The 23,676-nt window shown below is 41.8% G+C and overlaps 1 protein-coding gene across 1 annotated transcript; it reads left to right on the top strand.

The window, feature by feature from the left end:
• Positions 1-1,034: 1,034 nt before the first annotated feature.
• Positions 1,035-22,409, top strand: nr2f5 (nuclear receptor subfamily 2, group F, member 5). Its single transcript, XM_029452545.1, is given in 5 exon segments — positions 1,035-2,172; positions 14,214-14,494; positions 15,778-15,910; positions 15,913-16,023; positions 20,154-22,409. Coding segments are annotated over 5 exon segments (1,212 nt in total). The 5' UTR covers positions 1,035-1,805; the 3' UTR covers positions 20,474-22,409.
• Positions 22,410-23,676: the final 1,267 nt, after the last annotated feature.

Here is a 23,676-nt window from a genome sequence, read left to right as displayed (position 1 = left end):
CAGAGAAAACATAAATTTTTATTGCATGTCAGAAAATACCCTTAGAAAACCTGAGAACCAGACGGCCAGGTCCTACACGTACTTTCTTATATCTTAAAGAGTTATTTTAAGATATATTTAAATGCTTTCAATCACAATTAATATACAACAACTTTACCTTTCTCCACAAAAAGTTAAATTGCTTCGTTGAAAATCCTAAAAGTAGTCTATTTCTTCTCCCTCATTACAAATCCAGAAGCTGTGAAAAAGCTAATATTGATCATTTCAACGCCTACGTCACTGAAACGTACATTTTCTCTGCATGTGCTCTGGAGGTTTACATATCACACGTGTGTAAACGGCACATTGGACAAGGATTATCATCCAAACTAGTCACAAAATCCTGCTCATAAATCTTAGACTCAGATTTAAGGTGAGAACAGAGAAACTTTCCTTCTCAGAAGATTAATGTGAAAACAACTTTCCAGCCGTCATCATTCCGCACGGTGGAGGTCAAACATTCAAGTAACAAAAAGCAAAACACATTTTATGTCGAGAGGATCTTTAAATCCCTCATATCCTTATAATAAAGATGTACATTATCCTTTAAAAGACGTACAGTTTAAAGATAAAACTGGTTCAATAGAATATAACAGTTTGCAGTGCTCATTCAACTTTTTAAAGTTATTTCTAATTACAAACTAACAACATGTTTATTATACCTCTGGACGCACAAGATGCAGAACATTGTATTTTCAATGGGACACTTTGAAGTACTTGTATCACAACAACCGCGCCTGTCAGTCAAACCCATCCTAATCGAGTGCTGTCCAATCAGAAAGCTCCTTACTTTTTTAACAGACTTTTGGGGCCAATCACGGCCAGCCCTTCATGTCTCACCTCTCCCGCTGAGGGGAGGGGATACGACCTTATTTGGCATTTATGACCTTATATGGAGCGCCGCCAGGGGGGCAGCCGTACGAGGCAGCCTGCTGGTGACACTTTCCCCAAAATTGTAGCTTTGCCTCTCGGAGATGGGACGGACAGTCAAAGGCTGAAGCAATACACTCGAGCGGCAAACGCTGGTGTGCGCGTGAAGTGTCTCTGTTGAAGCTTTTCTCCCAAACGGACGATCACCGAGGATATTTAGGCAGTGCGTTGGGTAAATAAAGATCAGACGTCGCTCTCCAAAACCTCACTGTGGCGCGCAAGAACAAGAGGAGCAGGGATTGCCTTCGGGACTGCGCTTTATATTGTCTCCAAGAGCTTGTTGGGACTACATGAATCACTGAATAACATGAATTCTGGAGGCAAAACGTGTCTTGCGTGAATCCAAACGCAGAAAGCTATTGATCGGAGGACAGACTGGAGCGACCGGCTGAGAGGCGAAACATTATTGTCTGTGATATTCCACCGTCTTTCAAATCCTAGAGGCAAAGAAGAAGTAAGATAAGATTTTGTTTTTACAGCCGACACGCTGACTTACTGGACTGACTTTTCCGAGAGGTTACACTCTGAAGAACAAACAACGTGTTTATGGATTGCTGCGCAGCGAGGAACACCGGGAGTTGTAGGCTACGCTCTTATGCATCGATCATGTTGATACCTCGCTGTTGCTGTGAACTTTGATAGATGTTTACGGAAATAACTCAGTAATATAGATATACCTTTTAAATAAATACGCTCAGATAAGATCAGATTGACCTCTGGAGGAAGTGGGAAGCGCCTTTTCGCCCTTCCTCGTTTTTTTCTCTCCCAAGACGTCAGGACGGATCTCAGTCTCTCCTTCTGTGATTTAAACAAAGACCAAAGTGTTTGGGGATAGCATGGCAATGGTAGTAAACCAGTGGCCAGAGAACATTTCTGCAGATCCGGGAGCTCAGCTCCAGATATGCAGCCAGGAGCCCGGCGGGGCACCTGGGACCCCCAACGGTTCCACCCCGGGGAACGACGCACTTTCCGGGGACAAAATACCCAACGTGGACTGCATGGTGTGCGGGGACAAGTCCAGTGGGAAGCATTACGGTCAGTTCACCTGCGAGGGATGCAAAAGCTTCTTTAAGCGCTCGGTGAGGCGGAACCTCTCTTACACCTGCCGGGGGAACCGAGACTGTCCCATCGACCAGCACCACCGGAACCAGTGTCAGTACTGCCGGCTGAAGAAGTGCCTGAAAGTCGGCATGAGAAGAGAGGGTAAGACCATAGGTGTGTGACGGGTGTCAAGTGTGAAGCATTTGCTTTCTTAATTGTATTTCTGTGTGTACAGTTGTGCGTAATGTTGCTCACTGTAAAATATAAATCTTAACAGGCCATTAAGTCTGAAAGTCAGCCGTAAAAGATTTTACTGTTTTAAAACAAGTGAACTCTTCACACAGGCGGGGGCTCTTCTTTCCAGGGCTCTTTCACTTGTTGTATTGATTATTTTATTATTTTATATATTTTCAACAAAGTTTAAAAGCACAGATCACCTCATGTACAAGAACACATTTAGGAACATTTGAAAGACAAACACACATGGATTGGAAACAGTTATTCCACCATGTTCACACATGTTTCATTACACATTTAAGACTTAACCTGACACTTTTGTAATTTGTCCTCTCATATGTTAAACTGAAAAAGTGCCACTGAGAGATTTTGTGCGTACAATACGCGTCATGTTCTGTGATGCCTGTTGATCTAATGTGCTACACAGTTTACACCCACTGTTGTTATTCTGGGTAAATAATCACTCACCACCTGCGGCACCAACAATGCTTATTTCACATTCATTTACCAAATCTAAACCATTCACCCTGGTGCGCTCTATTCTGTGTGAAATCCCTCCTTTGTCCCTCCGTTTTAATTATGCTGTTTGTTCACCGACACCCAGAGCTGCTATAAGAGGATACCGCTACATTTGTTGTATTGTGTTGGATTAACAACGGGTCAGTTATTGCCAAAAGGGAGCAGTGGAAACGTGTTGGTGGAGGACAGCGCTTCCCTTATTAATTATTATTCAGAAGCGTCGTCCCATTCAAGAGAGATATTTTAAATCCTTTCAACCAAATGGAGCCAAAATGTATTTATCCAAACATCTGTGTTTGCAGCATTACTGATTGGTTTGTTTATGCAGTTTGGATTAGTGAACTCTGGCCTTCATTTAGATAGACAACCTTCTGATTTAGAGGCGATATTTGTATGATTTAAAATGCAGCAAAAGCATTTATACATATTTAATTTTCTGTAATATATTGGGGAAATAAGTGACAAGCAACAATGTTCACACCGCTTAATATCACACACTTTAACACAGGTGGGCAATTACGCTTTAACTGTCTTTTAAGTGGAAATAAAGTGCGTTTCACCCACTTGTCCTCAAAAGTCTTCATCTTTAATGAAGATGTCACACACCGCCCCGTTTATTTTCCCTCTCAGAGGACAGTATAAAGTCAGCAGCAGCACCACAGTGAGCAATCTTGCTCAAGGACACTTCGGCAGGGTATGTTGAAGGACAGATAGCGTCTCTACGACCCAGCTGCTCTTTGTTCTCTGCCTGCGCCAAACACAGACGGTGGAAATGCCCGTCCACCTTAGAGCCTGAGATGAGATGATCCCTCAAGGCTTCCCGCTAGTGCACTGCTATGCTTCTCTGACTGTGTATGTGTGCCTGCGCGTGCGTGCGTGCACTGTACACACTCAGTCTTACCTCATGTAAAATATCCGCAAGCTACACCGACTCGGTCTTGCTTCTTTCGTCTGAATGAACCGCCTGACGCGCCGCAGCGTGTTTACTGCAGAAGCATCTGATTCAGTCTGGTAATGAGACTTGAAATAAAAAGTCCACATATATCATTGGCTTTTTTTTTGCAAATCAACTCATCTTTTTCTTATTTTGCAGATACATTAACATTCAATTACATATCTGAAAAGTTATTTGCATGCCAAACAAAACGTCTATTTAACTTCCTGCAGCAAATCCTGTTTTTCCCGGAGGGAAAATGTTTTTGCATTTAGTTCAATTAGTAAATGTTTTGTTAAAATGACATTTTTGCACTGCCGACCTTTCAGCTCATGTTGCTCATGAGACTTTAAATATCTTATACGCCTTAAGAATGGCATGACAAGGAATGCATCTTGCTGTTCGGATGAGATAACACAAGTCTACACTGCAAAAAGTGTTTTACAATAATTTAGCGTCTTAAAATAGATAAAAAATGTTTCCTATTTTTAACTTTAAATTCAGTTTGTGATCATTCTTACATTTCTAAAACATGTGTTTGAATAAAGCCAGATAATGCCAAGGAAATACTTCAATTTAAAATAATATTTTTAGAAATAATGAGGTTTTGAAACGCATTATCTGCTCATTATCTCTTTTTGCAGTGCTCTCTTTTAGTTGTGCGCAAAAGGCTTAAATGTAAAGCAGGTCAACTCACATTGGCTGAGCTCCTCTGGTGGTGCATTTAAGGTCAGCAGGATTAAACTGTGTCCTTAAAATCCTCTTTGTCGGCTGACTTCTGTTTATCAGCATTCATTTGTCTACTTAGCATTAGCATACTTACCTACTACTTACCATTTTTGTTAGGACACATCAACTGTCTGGCAATGTGTAAAAGTAGAGCTACTCAAAGCAGTGATCATAATTAATTATAAATATTGTACATAAATTAAGTAAATCACAGATCTTCCCATTGTTTCAACGAAGTAAAAGTCGCAACATATTTGAATATTTGTGTAAACATAAATATTCAATAAATAATTTAAACAAAATCCTGGCATCTTTATTTCATCGCAACATCTACAGTAGATTAAACACTGCTGCATCCTAGAATCCACAGATTGAGGGTGTCAACTGAAAAATGTCCGCACTGGTAAAGCACGCTCATGTTTCATCTCCATTATTCAACAGGTTCACCTAAGGGACTCAGTGTTTATGTTCAGCTAAAAAAGGTGAAATATGCATTTGGATATTTCCAACAATATGCAAAAAGTTCCTGAAAAGATACTGTCGAAATAAAGCAGAAGATCACCGGGGAAGATGCATGTTTGTTGAGCTAAAAAGAGTTTGACATGTTATTAATAATTTAAAACCCTTTTTACTTCGTTTCATAGCATATAGGTCATAATCTGCGTCACATCTTGACAAAGAATAAAAAGTGTGAGGGGAAAGTGCTGGTGGATGGAACGAGCTATAGGTTGTATTTTGAACAATTTAAACGTGTTGACTGGTTTTATTCACAAATGAAGTATATAAGGCTTTGTAAAGATGTATGGATAACTGAGCCCTGCTGGCGATCATACAGAAAATCAGCAGGAGAAAGTTTGGTACCGGTTATACAAATGACAGCACGGTTTGATATCACTAACACTGCTGCATGACTTCTCTGTTTAGACTAAACTAATATTTAGCTCTCTGAGAAGACATGCTAAATGTTTCATGAGTGGACCTTGTCAGATTTAGAACTTCACTTTCAAGAGAGGGTTTTCCTTTTCTCCTCCCCAAAGGATGATGTTCAAGCTCCTTTCTGCAGACTGCTGTGTAGAACATAATATCATTTGTTGGAGACTTTTATCCAGAGCACCTTTCAGCACCATGGCAGCAAACATGTCTGTGCTGGCCTCAGTGGGAATCGAACCTTAGCAGCATTAGTGTCATAGACTCACCATGCAGCTACAGAGCCTCTTCTTGTTTCTCTGTCAGCACAGTTTTTAGGTTGAATAGGAAGCGGAGAGGCAAAGAGAATCAGCCTGACAGTTCCTTTGAGCTGGAGTGAATGTTTTAATTTTGGAGCAGCCCACAAGACGAGCTACTGACTTCACTGAGGACAGAAAGTCACGTGTGCCAGTTTACCGCTCTGATTAATTCATGTAATGATAATGTCATGTTGTGTGCGTCTTGAATCCATGGGTGGGAGGGTTACTTTAAAAATGTATTACAATTACCTATTATCTAAAAATGTAGTCCAGTAACCTAATCCAAGTATCACAATATTAAAGTAACTTGATTACTCTCCAGAGATGCCAACTATACAAATAAAGACACAAGAAAAGACGATCAGTAAGATGATAGAAAACCATGAGTCTTCTGCTCAGTGTATTTCTACAGAAAACTCACTTTTCATTAAGCAAATTCAGGCTGTGGTTGTTCTTACCTGTACGTCCTTGGCCGATGACAGCATTTCCACAGCTGGAAGGCATAACTTGCACTGTACTGTGACGTTTTTGCTTTTCATACAAAATAATGTTGAAATTTGTACCCAGTGAAAGCATTTCTTTGCTAATGTTTGAAGCCACCGTGTGATGTTTGTGTGGTGAAGTGTTGTAATGTGTGCGGTGCCCACATGCATGGTAATATATCATTCTTTTAAAACATATTTTTAAATGAATGCAGCTAATAATCTCCATTTTTACAAAATATTTTTGTAATCTGATTACATCTTTTTTTTCCTGTAGCTGTAATACAGTTCCCTCTTTTTTTAAATCTTTATTACGTAACACCGCTCTATGTATTCTGTTATTCCTCAAGCCTGCTTGAATCATTCACCGGGGCAGCTACGATCACAACTACATGCAGACACACTAAGTAAGTAGAGTGATAGTAAATAACTCAAATATCTATTTGTATCACAGGAATAACCACATTAAACATGTGCAGTGGGAAGTCTGCTGCCTCCTCTGACCCATATTGCACTCTGACAAAATACCAGCAGCAGCGGAAAATATAGGTCAACTCGAACTAAAACATTGATAACAGACAGGCTCAAGTCAAAGTCCAAATGTGTGAACCAGCCGGAGCCCGTGCAGTGAGTAAATACCTCACTAAAGTCTAACAGACTGCATGTATTGACTAATCCATACCCCACAGTGGGCAATTTAACACCAACACACTGCAGTCTGGCCTCCTTTGGCTCTGAAAACCTTTACATATCCCAGTAATTTAGCTATTGACAAATTCAAATACTTAACCCCTGCAGCCTCATTATCAGAGACCGCTCAGAGCAAAATGGCTCCCATTCACAAAAACCGCTCACTGCTACAGCCTCCATTAAAGTGATACACTGGAGCCTGTGGCGTTATCTCCAAGGCTAACTTTAATATTACAGAATAGATGAATGATGCTGTTTTTTAATGCTTTTGGACACATCAAGGTGAGGAAGCTTCAAGCTGCAATATAACACACATTGACCTCCTCCCTCTAAGGTTGTGCTTCTTTCTGCACATCCCACTGTATCACTAATGTGACTGAGGTAATATGACCCTCTCAGGTGCACTCAGTCAATCACTCGACTGACTCTAGGCTGTTTTGCTTGAGACTTAAGTAGCTCAACCTGTTTTTTGTGTGTCACTCGGGTCACTTGTAATAACACACACACACTCGAGAAAGAGGCACAGAATTTGTCAGGAACATTTAACCCCCACAAGGCTTCTCCTTCCGCCTGGCACACATTCGTTCTCTAATATAGTGCCGGGGAGGGGGGGGCGGGAGCATTTAGTTGATGATCTTATACATGCTCGCTGAGTGTGAGTGCAGCAGTAGTGATACAGGAAGTAGATGAAAAAGAATCAGAAGAAGCCACAATGCACCAATAACTTTTTCCTTTTGGTTCTCAGTTTTTATATTGACATACTAATAAATATAGGATAGTGGCCAGTCGTGTCTTCCACTTGTAATATGATGGAGGCTCCTCTCTGACCACGGTTATATTATCATATTGATAAGATAAGATAAATATGTAGTTGTTTTGTGTGGACTAGTGTTGCCAAGAATACAATAATTAATTCCTTCACCACAGAATAGAAGTGCCTCTGAAATATCTTGATGTGCTGCAACACAAACTATTGACTCACATGTCGGGGGATAACTGGGAATCTATGTTTTGGGTGAACTGGCCCTTTAAATGTATTGCTCATCTAACTGTAAAAAAAAAAAAAAAAGAAACAATTTTTGTAAGTAAAGGAAACTCCAGCACAAAAATTGTTTCCAATCATCTTAAATCAAAACTCAAATAATTCAAATAGACTGTATTTGTACTCTCTGATCATTTACAAATAAAGCCAGGCACCTGAGAGATTTGTAAACATGTATGCACATATGTCTTCTCCAAAGGCTAAACTCGCAGAAAGCACATGAACATATGGCCTGCTGTGTCCCACTGTGTGTTAAATAAAGAGGAGAGGAGGGTGGTGTGTAAGTGTAAATAAGGATAGCGTGAATCAGAGTCACTGAGGTCGGGGTGAATTTGGTTTACTAATTAATTCAGGAACTGCCTCATCAAAGTCTGAGAGAGAGAAAGACAGAGGCAACTGCATCCACACACAGCAAAGCTACCAAACCTCCACACGCAACCTCCTCTGCCCTCCATGTCTCTGTCTCTCTCTGTCTGTGTCACTGTTTTCCCTCTCGTTCATGCACTGCCTCCGGTTTTTCTGCACTCTCGTTCTGTTGTGTCTCTCATGTCTCGCCGCATACCTCTGCTCTTTCATGTTCGACACACAACTGGGGACAGAGTCGGTCCTCTTTCAGTGTGAAGATGGCTTGTTAGTAAGCGTAGGTTAACTGAGTAGTAAAGTTGTTGTGAGCAACTCTATTATAATAACAAATATCTATTTTTCTATTTGCTAATGGTGTGTTTCCCTTCATGTGGTGCTCTATGGAGCATTTAACATGCTACACTTTCAACGTTTTCTCCTCAAAGATACACAGACCATCAACACATTGCAACGACATCTTTAAACCTTGAATAGCAGATGTATTTCAAACCTCTAGGGGGCAGCAGAAACAAGCTGTAAACACAACGCTGACATATTACCTCCTTAAAAAGCTAATGTGGCAAACTGTTGCTTTTTTACACATCCAGCTTTTTTTCGTTTCACTCTCTGACGCTTTAGCTGCTAAATGCTCCACTATGTTCACCAGCTATCTTTGCCAGTCTGCTTCTTGGTGCTCAGCAGGTAGTGTACACAGGGTTTTGAGGTAATTGTAATGTTTTATTTTCTGGCAGTACAAAATGTTTTTGTAGAATACACAGAGAAGAACTTGCTCTTGGACATTAGCCTGGGACAAATACTGGGAACAATCGACTCAAGCAGACTGTGCGAAAGTATCACAGTATCTGTACGTATAACGTCCTTCTCATAGAAATAAGTACAAAGTAATGTATCTTATTAACAGTTCAGTGACTCCTAGAGCAGTGTAAGCTAACCACTGCTCGCTGTTTGATTGATACATTCCATATGGGAATTTCATAGATCAGTAATTCCCCTAACTTGTTTCTGCTCAGTTACATCGGGTTGTTTGCCTCGTCATGTCTAACTCTCTCCTGGTTTACACATTAGCTCATCTCTGCCACCTATCTGACTCTCTGTGGGAGCTTTGCCCTGCTGCAGAGCAGTAACCTGCAGGTCAAAGTTCAGAGCCAAAATAAAAACTGGGAGAGTCACAAGGATATTACCTTGGTGTCACGTCACACACAGCTCTTTGATCCGGATCACGCCCACACATGTAGGCACTGAAGCATATGAAACAATATATATATATTTTTTTTTTGCATCCCAAATGTTATTTCAGCAAATTAAACTATATATTGTTTTAGTTTTACAACCATGTGTTTTTTTTTGTTGATTACAGGATTACAGAACTTTATTAATGTTGTCACCCTCTCTCATACACGTACAACAACACATGCACTCTCTGCAGTTTGGCAAGATGTGAGGTGCAGAGGCAGGCACATGTTCATGCGAGGAAACGTGTTTATTCTTCGCTCTCCAATGGAAGCTTTAGAAATGGAAAATCTACTTATTAAACGTAACTGTCAGACTGAGCCAAATCTATAATGCGTCTGTGTTGCCCCGGCACCGTGACCTTTTAGTCCAAATGTTGATAGGCCTTAATTGTATTTAGCTGCTGTAATTCCACTAACAGTCTGACCCAGAGGCTAATCCAGGGCAGCCAGGCAGCAAACTGTGCACTCTGCCAGCTGCCATTTGCTGAAGTGGCATTTTGAAAGTCGCAGCTGAAATGTCCCATGGTACCTCTGTTTGCATGCGTCTTTCCTCCTCTCCCTCGTTCTCCTGCCCTCATTTTATGCCCTACCTACGTACATGTGATGCTGTTTTGTTTTGGGTTTTAGTGATTTATAGGTTCTTTTTAGTGCTTTTTCCACCCTCAATTTAGTATCAGACTAATTTAGTTTCTTCCAGGAAGACAAACGCTGTATATGGTAAAAAGGAGAGTTATGATTGATTGAAGTGAGATTGTTTGAGGTAAGTCAGTGCATTCCCTATAGTAGTCAGTAGGCCCTCAGTTTAGAGAGACAGACAGACAGGAGTTACAACACGGAGGAGAAGCATTGTACTGTTGTTGAGAGCGGCAGCAGTAAAACATACTTCAGCCACGACATGGTAAAAGTGGTAAAACAATTCTAAATTCAGCGTTCACTTAAACTGATATAGATTTTTTTAGGTTACTAAAATACATTTAGCTGCTGCCCTCATCCACAGCAGTACATTGCTCTGCTTCCGTGCTGTAACTCCTGTCTGTCTCTCTAAACTGGTGGCACGCTGACCGTCATCTGCTGTAGGTAATACTACTATACCCCTGTGGATAAGTACCTCATACAACAGCACTTCAAACAATACGAACTATCCCTTTAAGATTTCAAGCTTTTGTCCCTCTTGTTGTCTGATGACAAATTACATTAAGCTGAGCCACAGTGCACCAATTAAAAAGCAGGAAACAGCTTATGGCAGACACCCAAATCTGACTTTATATTCCCATCCCCCCTTTATTCTCTATCTCTGACCCTGCTTTCCTTTTTTGTCTTATCCCCAGGCATCTGCTTCTCTCTAATGTAATTTCTGTCTGTCTCACGCTTGCTGCCCTCCTCTATGCCAAGATACTACATCTCTCTGTCTCTGCACTTGCCTGTCTTTCTCTCTCTTCTTTTGGACGTTTCCATAATCACCCCTCTCTCCCTTTTTCTCTCTCTCTGCTCCTCTGTCTTGTACAGCCAGCTGTAGGCGAGGAAAAACAGAGAGTTATGTGTCTGAGTCAGAAGTACTCAAGTGCTCTGCCTCTCAGCCACGAGTGACCTCCACAATGAGGCTTTTGAAAAGTCAAGTGGATCAAGTAGATTCGCCACCATCTGCAGGATTAACCACTAATCAATATGAGAGCAGATTAATAGTTATGTATTCACATAGCAGACACATGAGAGGCAGCAGAGTTCCAACAGGTTGTGGAATTTGTGGAACGTCATTGAATTTTGATGAATTTTATATATTTCCCATGAAAGTGAGGGACAACGAGTTTTTACAACTTGAACAACCAAAACAAGTAGAAACCAGATTGTTCACCCCTGCAGAACAGATGTTGTTTTTGTGACATTTTTAGGTTGTAGAAGTGCTCTGACCTAGATACGGACAGTCAGGAAAGAGTCTGTCGAGACTGTCCTATCGGGGAACATCAGAATCGGTCCTTTCAGCAAGTGCCCCAACATGACATAGTTGAAGCCACAAAGCCCTCCAGCGGCCTGAGAAATTGTAACTGTTGTCCCTTGTGAGGAAAAGAGGATGTCGGGTTATGTTATTATAGAGCGAGAAAGTCCGCGTCGAAATGCCTGATTTCGTTTCCCGTTTCCTACAGACAGTCAAAGTCAGTTTCTTTTAACAATTACTCACCCCGTGTTACCTTGAATTAATAAAATAAAACTTTGATTTTCTCGCGTGGCTTCACGGCCAATCAAGAATCCACAAATAGAGAAAAGTCTTGATGAATTGAAGCAATCTGTGCAGTATAATACAACATGTATCCAGTCCTTTGCTCCCTGCTTCCCAAACACATGCATTTATAGTTTTGCTGATGTTTAACACAAACCCCATTTACTTCAATGCATCAAGTATTTTCTCCTGTTTTTGGATTCTTCGTTCCGCGTTGAGGCATGCGAGAAGTTTTCTACAACAATTTAAGGCAGGGGTGTCAAACATGCAGATGACTTTGCAAAGTGTAAACATTTGTTGTTTTGATCATAAAGTAAAATACTGTTCCTAAATTTAGATAAATAAATTTAAAGTTGTAACGCACATGTGTACATGATAAACTGAGGCATAATATTGTTGAAATTGCACCTTTTTTCAGGTTCATAATGTTTTGTAAAAAGATAGTTCATTAAATTTGAACATTTTCAGAATGAACTTGTACTTTTTACACTAAAACGAAGGGAAACATTTGGAGTTGTCGTTATTTACAGGTTATTATGCTCTGATGTTACTGGTCCGGCCCACTTGAGATCACATTGGCCTTTATGTGGCCCCTAAACCAAAATGAGTTTGACACCCCTGGTTTAAGGTAACGCCGGGTGAGTGATTGACAGACCGATGGTCATGCCTGATAACATGCCTGTTATTGTAACCACGACAACAAAGGTTGCCTAACCTTTACTAAGGTCTTACTTATTTTAACCCGAACCACAATGGTCCCTAAACAAGGTGTATAAACCTTAACCATAGCATCGTCAGATCAAACAACTGATTTATTGTTTGACACGGTTTTGAAAGGCACAAACATATAATGTCCCGTAGTTCACAACACATTGCGATGTATTACATGTGTAAGGGTAGTTACGAAAGTATTTTGTCATTACATTTGGAGGACTTGTCTTTTACAAACATGACATTACAATAACTTCTCTGACTGACAGCAGCAGCACAGTGTGATGCACCTGAGAGGGAAACATATTTCACCAGGTAAACCTTTTGGAATTTGCAGCGCCCTGCTTTTTGACTACCTCCCCCCCCCCCCCTGTTACTCAAGGCGGTATTACATATTGTTTTGTTTGTGAATCCCTGCTAAGACAGAAACGTGTAGCTAATTTGACAGCCGTCCTTTGCAAAGCAAGACAAGAGCTGCGAGTGACAAGGAATGTCCCATTGAGCAACACCATCTTTGTGACAGGCAACACCTCTTCATGGCTCAATCTGGCGAGACTGTGCTGTTTGCCAAAGGAGACCACATTCTTGTCCGGGAACACACAGGCTGACACAAGTTCACAGGGAAAACTAGTAGTTTGAGGTCAACACCTTTTGTGCAGAGGTATTCTTTCTGCTCAGAGGACAGGCTAGAATTAAAGGCATTTTTATAACGCTCTTGAATGATTTGACCTCTCGTTTTTCAGACGTGTCACGGTGTTCAATTGACACAGCTGCTGTGTGCGAGGTGACAGGTGATGCAGAGTTGAAAAGCATTTTCCGAACCCCTCCTCCTCCCTTTAATTTCACCCTTCTCTCCAGCTCCTGCTTCCACCTGTCCCTTTATGTAAACCACCGCTCTCTATCTGAAGCCTCATCTCCACCTAGATTCAAATGCATTGAACTCTGCACCTCTCTTCTCTCTGCCCCCAATCTCCCTTTTTTTCCCCTCTCCACCTTAGATGTATCTCGCCATTTTACCCTTTTACCTATTTTTCCCTTCACTCATGGCCCCCCTTTGCATTCTCACCCCCCACCCCCCCTCCCCTATTTATCTCTGTGTAACAGTAGATGGAGTTATTAGTCAGACAGTGGGGATGACTGAACAGGTGTTTTCTAAATGGGCCTTTGAGCACTCGCCGCATCATCATCGCTCCACGGGGGAGGGGGTTGGGCGTCTGTCTGTGTGTGTGTGTGTGTGTGTGTGTATGTGTGTGTGTGTGTACTACAGCTTGGCCTCTGTGTGCCTTTTTCGCCTCAGGCTGGGGAGGACATGTTACTGTATGTGTTCATGTGTGTATGCATATGCGGGTGCATAACATATGTAGGTGTGAAGAAGTGTTATATCTTTACCAGCTGCTGCTTGTCATTACTCATTGATACACAACAGCAGTGCAGAATGGCCTTGGCCTCGCCACTTTCTACAGCTCCCCAGAAAAGACGAGCACTGACGTATTTAGGAGTCAGAGAAATGTTCCCGTCTCCACACTTTGTGCCCCTTTGACCCCATTCTACAAACCCCCCACCCGACACATTAGACATACCCAATTGCACTCTTTCTTGTCTGTCTTCGTCTCTTTTCAATTCAGTTTTTTTCATCCTGGCTTTCACTTCGCTTTACATGCAGGCTGTGCAGGCATACAGATATTTATCCTCAGTTAAAAGTTGTCAGGTTTACTGAGATGAGGGCAAAACATAAACACTGTTAAAATGTCACATATTCATGAAATAAAAGTTCAGACTTATGCTGCTGAAATATCATCTTCACCTGTCTTGTTTTCCATCAGCTGTACAGCGAGGACGTACATCGAACTCCCAGAGCAGCCCAGGACAGTACCTGACCAACGGCACCGACCCGTACAACGGCCAGCCTTACCTATCCGGCTTCATTTCTCTGTTGCTGCGCGCCGAACCCTACCCCACATCTCGCTACGGGGCCCAGTGCATGCAGGGAAACAACCTGATGGGCATTGAGAACATCTGCGAGCTGGCGGCCAGGCTGCTCTTCAGTGCTGTCGAGTGGGCCAAGAACATCCCATTCTTCCCCGATCTGCAGCTCATGGATCAGGTGAGTCTGCCAATTTGAATACTGACTGGAATACAGCTACGTTAAAGGAATTATTTTATTTAGTTACAGTTGCAAAAACTAGTTGACTCGTTGAATCGTCAAAAAAGAAGGCAGATAATTCTATTTTCAGCCTCTCAAATATGGAGATTTCTTTCTGTTTTATATCAAATTAAACTGAATATATTTGTGAGGGACACTTTCCGCTATTTTCTGATATTTTACAGAACAAACAATTAATAGATAATGATCCTCAGATGAATTGATAGTTGCAGCTCTAAATCTACTTATTTGTTATTTGCCTTCTAGCTAAGAGTTAAATGAGGACACCAAACATCTTGTGTCTACACAGTAGATAAGGTGCTACGGCCATCAGCTGCTTAGCTTAGTCCTAGCAAAAGTACAGGAAACAGAGGGAAACAGCTAGCATGGCTCTGTCCAAAGATAAATGAAAAGAAAGCTGTAATCCAATTAAATCATTTCATGAAGTGTGATCAATAAACGGATTCTTTATCTCACCCTCTCATCACACTTTGAAGAAGAATCGAGCTTATAAATAATTGATTTTTTTATTTTCCTTATTTGTGAGTCATCATCAGTCAGTGTCACATAAAAATAAATCTGTTTGGTTATTATCCACTGAAGGCAGAAGCAGGCCTGATGTAGATTTACACCAGCTGTAAAGTCTGGGCACGGAAAGAATCGCCTGACCTATAAATATTCACATGCACCTTGGGCAGATATAGCCATCACAAATATGTCATGCTACAGCTGCACCATATCATTAATATATCATTAACGGCATGTCAACATGTAGCATTTATCTGTCTCTGGATATAGATGTATCAGCGGCTCTAAGCTTTCTATAAAACCACTTTGTATGATTATTTTCAATCTAATATCAAAACTCCACCCAGCATCAACACATGTCTTGTAACTTAACTGCGTCTAAATCTTACAGTACATGTCTAGATTTGTACGTTAGACACAAAGATGTAAACCCCTAAAAGAAGAGAATTTGCTAATTTAAAAAAGCATATGAAGTGTGCAAACCTTGAACAATTATCAAACGTGCTGTAATATTTTAAACATCATTCCTGTTAGATACATTTGAACTGATTGATCCTGTAAACGCACCTTTATTTGCACACTTATTGTAAGTCGCTCTGGACAAAAGCGTCAGCTAAATGAACTGTAATAACGTAATGTTTAATATTTGAAAGCAATTCTTTGTCTCCATTAGGTCCATGATTAAAATCTGATTTTATCTGAATCTGCTCTCCTAGGTGGCTCTGTTGCGTATGTCATGGAGCGAGCTCTTCGTCCTCAACGCCGCCCAGTGCTCCATGCCGCTCCACGTGGCCCCTCTGTTGGCAGCGGCAGGCCTGCACGCATCGCCCATGTCAGCGGAGCGCGTGGTGGCTTCATGGATCACATCCGCGTCTTCCAGGAGCAGGTGGAGAAGCTGAAGGCCCTGCAGGTCGACACGGCTGAATATTCCTGCCTCAAGTCCATCGTGCTCTTCACGTCTGGTGAGTTTGAATGAAGCACGTGTGTCGAATAAACAGATGAGCGTCTCAGAGAAACTGCGTGAAATGTCAACGGTGTCACGTTGAAGCAGGATTTGACTTGTGGTCGATGGCCCTAGAGTTGGTAATCTAAAGTAAAACAATTATTAGAACGTGACCCAAAAATGTCACATCTATGGCATTACTGCTCTCTGAGCTCGCCATTAAAGCAAAACAAAAATTGGGCATTGAAAAAGAAGAAGAGGGAGAAGGAGAGAAATCCTGCCAGACGTTTGCAATTTAAGTCACTGGGGAAAATATACAAATAACATAAACAGACGCTGTAACAGTTGATAAGAAATGAAGTTTAACAGTAGCATAAGTGCTATTTTGGCATGAATCACATACTAATCATCAATCAATTGGTGAGACTGACTCGGGTTGATTGTACTTCAGTTGGGGGAAGAAAGTTCAAGATGCATCAGGAAACCGTCCTTTAATATTACGCAGAGGATTATGGGTAGATTCAAAACATCAACTCCCTCCTGTGAGTAACTTTACTATTGCTCAGGCACAAAGGGAGGAATTCGCAAGCTGGTGAGCTCACTTCCGTTGGGATGAAACGTACCGTTAATTGGTTTATTCGTGTTGACAGGGACAGTTAATCGCAGGTTATCAAACAACATGCAAACAGGTCAACCTGAGTTGAAGAGAAATGGCCAATAGGAGGATTATTCTGTACATTTCAACAAAGCCAGGGAGAACGCCGTAAAATAATAACTAATGATAACTTATTCATGTCTGAAAAAGCAGGTGAATTATCAGCATTATTGTTTACTAAGTAAGAAGGCAAGAGGTCCTGCAGACTCACAGACCAAGAGAACAAACATTCCTTTATGTGATTTACATTTCTTTACCATTACTTGATGATTTAACCGCAGAATAAGAAGTTCTGAGTGCAAATAATTATTTCTTCCCTCTGCTGTGTTGGAATCCAATGTGACGCATGAAGCCGACTTCAACTTTACTTAACCCGCAACCTTTTCACCTCCGCTGAGCCTGACCGAGGCGTGACCTCTAATGCTGCAGCAGATATTGTCTCATTGGCTCCATATGTAAATGCTGCTGCTATAGTCTTCCCACTAGTCAGTCATGGTCTCTGCCCTCCATGAATTTCACTGCAATGTGATCGCTCTCTCATAATGTAAGAGACCGCTACTGACCCCGTGAGTAGCTTCTTGTGCATCACTTAAATCACTTTCTGCTGGTGGAGTTAAAGTAAGCTTTTACCTTTGCTCCTTCACTAAGCTCTATTTTGATTTCCATTCATGTAATACACAAACATTTAGTGGGAAAGACTAACAGACAAGTACATTTTTCATTTATATAACACCAAACATAGTTTAAATAAACTATAAAATAAAACCCCAAGCAGTCAATGCACTCAAACGCACAGTGGAGAACATCAAGGTAATAGAGAGGAAAGGTGGTCGGCCAGCAGACTTCAGGAGACAGACCCGTAATATTATGTTCTGAACAAGAAGCTGTGCCACATCGTTACTGTTGCTATAATGTTTGTGCTCAACTCAAGAGGTAACGAGGTGAAACTAAAGAAAATATAAGCATAGGTTTCAATTTCAGCGGCTGAATATATACTTGCTTTTCTGCTGTGTCCTTCTGTATGTAATTTACATGCAATAATTTACATTATGTAACTTAACAATGTTATTGATATCCTACACACATGTTATCTCTCAAATCCATGTGTCCTACCTCTTAACAAAAAGGAAGCCAGCAGCCATGATCTGTTGAAATGGCTTACATTCTTATATATGGTATATATACATGGTGGTAATGTCTTACCTGAATTAAACCACTCTCAGTTAGACTTAATGTAAAAAGAAAATGCTTTTATGCTACAGATGTATCTATTTATAGCTATTTGCTCTTTAAAAAGAAAGAGGGGGCTTGAGCCTCACACCCTCTGTGTTGCATGTTCTTCCCACTGTGCTGCAGACAAGAATACATCAAAATATAATGGTGTTACATCTTGAGGAAACCCATGGCATTGTTTTGATACTGCTTATATACAAACCCTGTTGAGGTTTATTGCAACTGTCACTGGACTCCAGTGCCAGCCAAAATACTGTCACATCTGGGATACTTCACTGAGAGATCATGCTTTGTGACCCAGGGGGAAACGGATGGTGAAGAAGCCAACACTGAGATGTCCCTCTTTCTCTCCCTTGCATGGCTTGTCAGATTAACTCTGTGTGTACCTCGCGTCTCTTTTCCATGCACGTGGGTGTCTGTGGCTCCACCTCTCCCCTCTCTTCCTTGCTTTCATCAGCCATCTCTCCTTCATGATCCCATCTATTATTGAAACCAGTCATCCACCCCTCCTCCCTACGCTCCCCAAACCCAACTCCAAGCCCAGCCCAGGCCCTGGGACCCCTGCCCCCACCACGGGAGTTGAATTATGTATGGTGGGTTTCAGTGAGACGAAGGATTCGCAACAGCCACGGCCATGACCTACATAACCCCTATAGCCCTGAGCATCCCATGTGACTTCCCTGTTTGCGGTCAGACGTACCCACATGTAAATACGTCCCAAAAACGGCAAATGTCTTGCCGAAAGAAGACAATACATTTAGTGAAACGTGCAGATATTAACACAAAATTGAGTTTAATGGAGACGGACATGCACACACGCATGCACTAGATAGACCCGTTAATAAACCTGACTCCTGCAGACCTGGTACGATGAGCTAACAAGCTCAGACAAACACCAATCGTCTCTCACCTCCCTCTGAGTGCCCTCCCTCCACTTCCCCTGTGAAGCCCAGTCCCATCAGCGCACATCAGAGAACGGGCATCTCAGTCCTGCCACCCTGATCCCTCACCCCCACTGACCCGGTGTGTGCCCAAGGATCAGACAAAAGAAAACGCCGCTTGCCGTGTAAGGGCGCCCACAGAGCTGTCGCTTCGGCACGCGATGTGGTTTCACTCCCACAGACAGCTTTACTAATCCCAGCCAGGCAGGGACTGCCTTGTCACGCAGAACCCAAAATGGCGACATGACAAAAAAAGCAGTGGAGCTCCCCCCATGGATGGAAAATACAGCTGAAGTGGGAGCAATTATTCACTCAGAATGATGAGAATAGTGGCCGCTGGAGGTGGGGAGGGGTTGACACACTCGATTAAAATATGACGTAAATTAATTTTCTCTGTTGTATGAAACTGAGGCCCGGCAGGGTTTACACAGAGGACAGATCAAAGTGAGAGATGACAAAGGGGACCTACGATGCAAGGTGACAGGTTAAAACCTACGGACCAGCGCTTTCAGGCTGAAAGAACGCGCTTGAGAAGAAATTGCCCTCATCGAAAACCTGTCTTTCACATGAGGGTTCATTCAGGGGGCAGAGTGAGAGAGCACTCCCACTGAATGTACAGTATGTGGCATAGTACAGTGAAATGTGTCTTTGTTTTGAGTTCACACGTCCTGACCTCCTTTGCTAAATCCCCCGTGCTCTCCCCTGCGCACAGAGGGTGCGAAAAGTATCGCGCACAGTGTTACACACTCTATCGGTTGTGCGAGACTCTTGCCAAGGCGGGGGCCATCAGGAGGGGAGGTGTGAGGAGGCGGGAGGCAGAACATGACCTCCAGCTGCGGGGAAAGGGAACTCTGTAGTGTGCTGTGAACATAGACCACAGGGGTGTAGTAGATACGCGATCTCTGCAGTGACAACCTCGATTTCCGCAAGTTTGAGCACGATTTCTCTGACGGAATTTTAAATGAAAAAAAAACACAAACTGTCAGCTCTTTCATACATGTTATCCCCCTCTGTGTCAGCATTTACCTCTTTCAATCAACTAGATGAGATCTAAAGTGCATGTACAGTATCCAGTCAAGACTTAACATTGAGCCACACACTTATCATCCTCCACTAGTTAAATCCAAGTTCAATAACAAACCAAGCCTCAGTCACTAACTACCAAATATCAACCTGATGACAAAAATAAACGTCAGACATGAACATTTGTCATTTGGATTTTTGGATTTGGTGTGTCATTCTCGTTTCTTGCCCGATGATTCAGACACTATAATAAGGATTCTGTTTGATAAATCTTTACGTTCTCTTCCTTCCCTCTAGATGCTATGGGGCTTTCAGACGTTGCACACGTGGAGAGCATCCAGGAGAAGTCCCAGTGTGCCCTGGAGGAGTATGTAAGGAACCAGTACCCCAGCCAGCCGAACCGTTTTGGACGTCTCCTCCTCCGCCTGCCCTCCCTGCGCATCGTCTCCTCTCCGGTCATCGAGCAGTTGTTTTTCGTTCGCCTTGTAGGCAAGACACCCATCGAGACACTGCTCCGCGACATGCTGCTCTCGGGCTCCAGCTACAACTGGCCGTACATGCCCACCGTGCAGCGCGACCGGCCCATCTCCCTCCACTACAACGAGAACGGGCCCTGAGGTGAACAGACAGACGAAGGAGAAGCTGCGGGAGGAATTCAGGCTGAACGTCCATCTAACTACTCATCCATTCATCTATCCTTCCTTTCATTCTCTGCGTTCAACTTCTCAGCTTTCCCAGAGGGAGAACCTCCCTCACCATTCCGCTCAAAAATCCAGACTGACTTTATAATCCGTTACCGCCCAGTTTACACAAGCCAGCAAGTCATTCATGGCCGTTGCAGAGACTTGGTGGCCCGTTTCAGCTGACAGTGCAGTCTACATTTGAGATGTGGCACAAGATGGACAAGTTGATAGAATGGTATATTGTGCAGTTCACTAGCAGGTCTGTTGGACTCAATTCAGATGTCAATCTCAAACCCGATGAAAACAGGGGCAGCAAAAGACAAAACATTTACTTTATTGTTGGTGCTATGCCTACATTTACAGAGGCTGTGTACAAGCATCTCAGTATGGTGAATACTGAGAAAGAGCTTTGCCAATGGGACTCTACAACCAAGAGCGCAAGGCCCGTTGTATATTCACCACTTTTTCAAAAGAAACCTAGAAGCCATTTAAAAAATGAAAAAAAGACAAATGCCAAAATGTCTTGGACTTTTGCAGAGGACATGTTTTAATGTGTGTGTTTGTATTAGCACTGTTTATATGGAGAGAAAAATCATGATTGTGTCCATATGTACAGTATATTGTTGATTCATAGGCATCTATAGCATATTAGGGTTCAATGTGAGAAGCTCAGGTTCCAAGGGTGGGTAGACAGACAGACAGACAGACAGATAGACAGACAGACAGACAGACAGACAATATCAATACAAGAACAAAAAGACAAACCAAGTCAAATTTTACACTTATCAGCAGCCTGTGCCAAAGCTGAAAATGCATATTGTTTGGATATTTTTGTGGTAGTGTTGGTGATGAAAATGTAATGTTTGGTTTGTCCATAATTTGATTATATAATTGTTTTTGGGTCTCAGGGGCAGAGATGGAGTTTGTAAAAGAAGATACAACTAAAAGCTTAGGCACTTGCATTGTAAACTAGTCAGAACCTACACTTATTCACTCCTGTAAAATCACAGCACTGGTAGATTCTTGCTACGCATTTGATCGATCTACCTTTTTACTTATTCAAAAGGCCCATTACATCTCCTCACGTGTTGTTATCCCAGGAGTGACACAACTCATCCACATTATTGTTTTATTGTCATGATTGTCAATATTGGACCTTTTGGACTAGGGGTGGGGCGCATTTTACAAAACTAGCTGTACTTGCCTTAGAACAAAGATTTTGTCACTGAGCATTTATCTTATGACTGTGCCATAATCTCTCGTTACCTGTTATAACAGGTATTATGTCCTGACAGGAGAGGAAATGAACTCACATGATGTAAAATTGATTAATGTGCACATTAAGTCATAGAGAAGTGATGCAAAATACAGAGATTTTTTTAATGCATCAATAGAGGTAACAGACATCTCTGCTCTAATATCATCAGCACTTTCTTTTTTTAGACCTTATGCGAGTTCTTTTCCACTTCCTGATGATTTTGTCATGTAGGGAAAACCCCCTCGACTCATGTCATTTGAGCTTATCGTAACGATACCGTAGAGAAAAGTATCACTAACCTCTGAAAACCTCAGTCTATGTTACACTATTATCCCAGTTGGACTTATGACTGTGACTTAGCTTAGGACTATTTTAAGTTTTTTTTTTTTTTTTCTCTTCCCCTTGGTGGAAGCAAGTTTGTTTTGACAACCTGTCTCACATTTCCAACATGGCACTGTGGTATCAACATTGGCATTGGAAAAGCCATCTGGGACCTTAGAAAGCTGTCTGTTGATGAACGAATTCACAGAAAGTTCCTATGAGTTTGTTTTTATCCTCTCTACTTTTGTTTGGAAATATGGATTATCCATTAATTGAAATAAAATTCTGTTGTTCACAGTACGTGTTCTGCTGTCTTTTACTCTCATATATAATTAGAACTCAAAACAGTATATCAAATAAGTACTTTACTAAGGGTCTGTGTTTGTTGCCGAAATGCAGCTTTAGAGTAGTACGTTTTTCTGTCCGCAACTTTTAATCAAACAACCAGATATGAACCACCTGAACCATGGAAGTTCTCCAACTGTGAGTCAGGTAACATTTTCCATGAGAAGAATGTGGCTGTATGTGAAAAGAGCTCCCCAGAGCTTCACCTCCAGAGAGGTGACAGTCTGCACTCAGTGGACACTGACAGGAAATACATGTTGAGCAGTGTGAACAGTACAAAACAACAACAATGCAGTAAAATTAAGAATCATGTCATTATGGGTTATGATTAAGATTAGCATTGTATCTTGGCATAGTTAAAAAAAGAAGGTTGTATATACAGTCATTTTACATACATGTAAGTTGTAGCCCCTTCACGCTACACACAGAAAGAACATAAATATTGAAACAAGAGTATAATAAAATGAATCTCTATATACCCAGACATACTGATTTAATGCACCACCAGGCCCAAATCAAACACACCAAAGATGGGAACATGGGTGCACCTAAAATGCCAAGCTAACATGCTAACGGTGGATCCTCCGGGTGATTTTTATGTTCACACTGAGGAGCTTTTTGAATTTGAGGAGCGCAGTGGGACAGAGAGACTGAGACGACTTGTTATATTTATGGATTAACAATTGAGGAGCAAAGAAGCTCAACTGAAGCAGATTGTGGAGGATTTACAGAATGACGTTCAGACAGGGGAGTACAACAACAAACATTGTTACTCACTGTACAGAGCAGGACGTCCACAACCACCACTTTGCCTAAAAACGTAGCGTGTGTGTGTGTGTGTGTGTGTCTTTTTGCTTTAATGTGTGTGTTTGTGGGATTTAGCTGATGTCATGTTTACATTGTCTTTACGTCTCTGTGTTGGTTGTCTTGGTGTTGCTTTATTCTTCTGATAAAGTTGCAAGTTATTAAATTAATGCAGCATAATTCTGCGCTTTGCACCCGCCGCGGTGTCCATAGGTTTTTTTAAAATAATCTTTTATTCATTTTAATGTAGTGGGTTGTCTGAGTTTCGTGCATTGACTTGTGGATTCTTGTGGAGCCGTACAGAGGAAGGTGTTTATTAGGTCTAATTGATGATGTCAATATAAAAGGAATTTATTGTTGGTTTGGCAGTAGTGGAATGTGGAGAGGACATTAACTCAAGTACTGTACT

The sequence above is a fragment of the Cottoperca gobio genome, chromosome 16 (assembly GCF_900634415.1).
Source record: "Cottoperca gobio chromosome 16, fCotGob3.1, whole genome shotgun sequence".
In the NCBI taxonomy this organism is placed as follows: Eukaryota; Metazoa; Chordata; class Actinopteri; order Perciformes; family Bovichtidae; genus Cottoperca; species Cottoperca gobio.
This window is presented reverse-complemented; position numbering and strand designations above follow the sequence as displayed.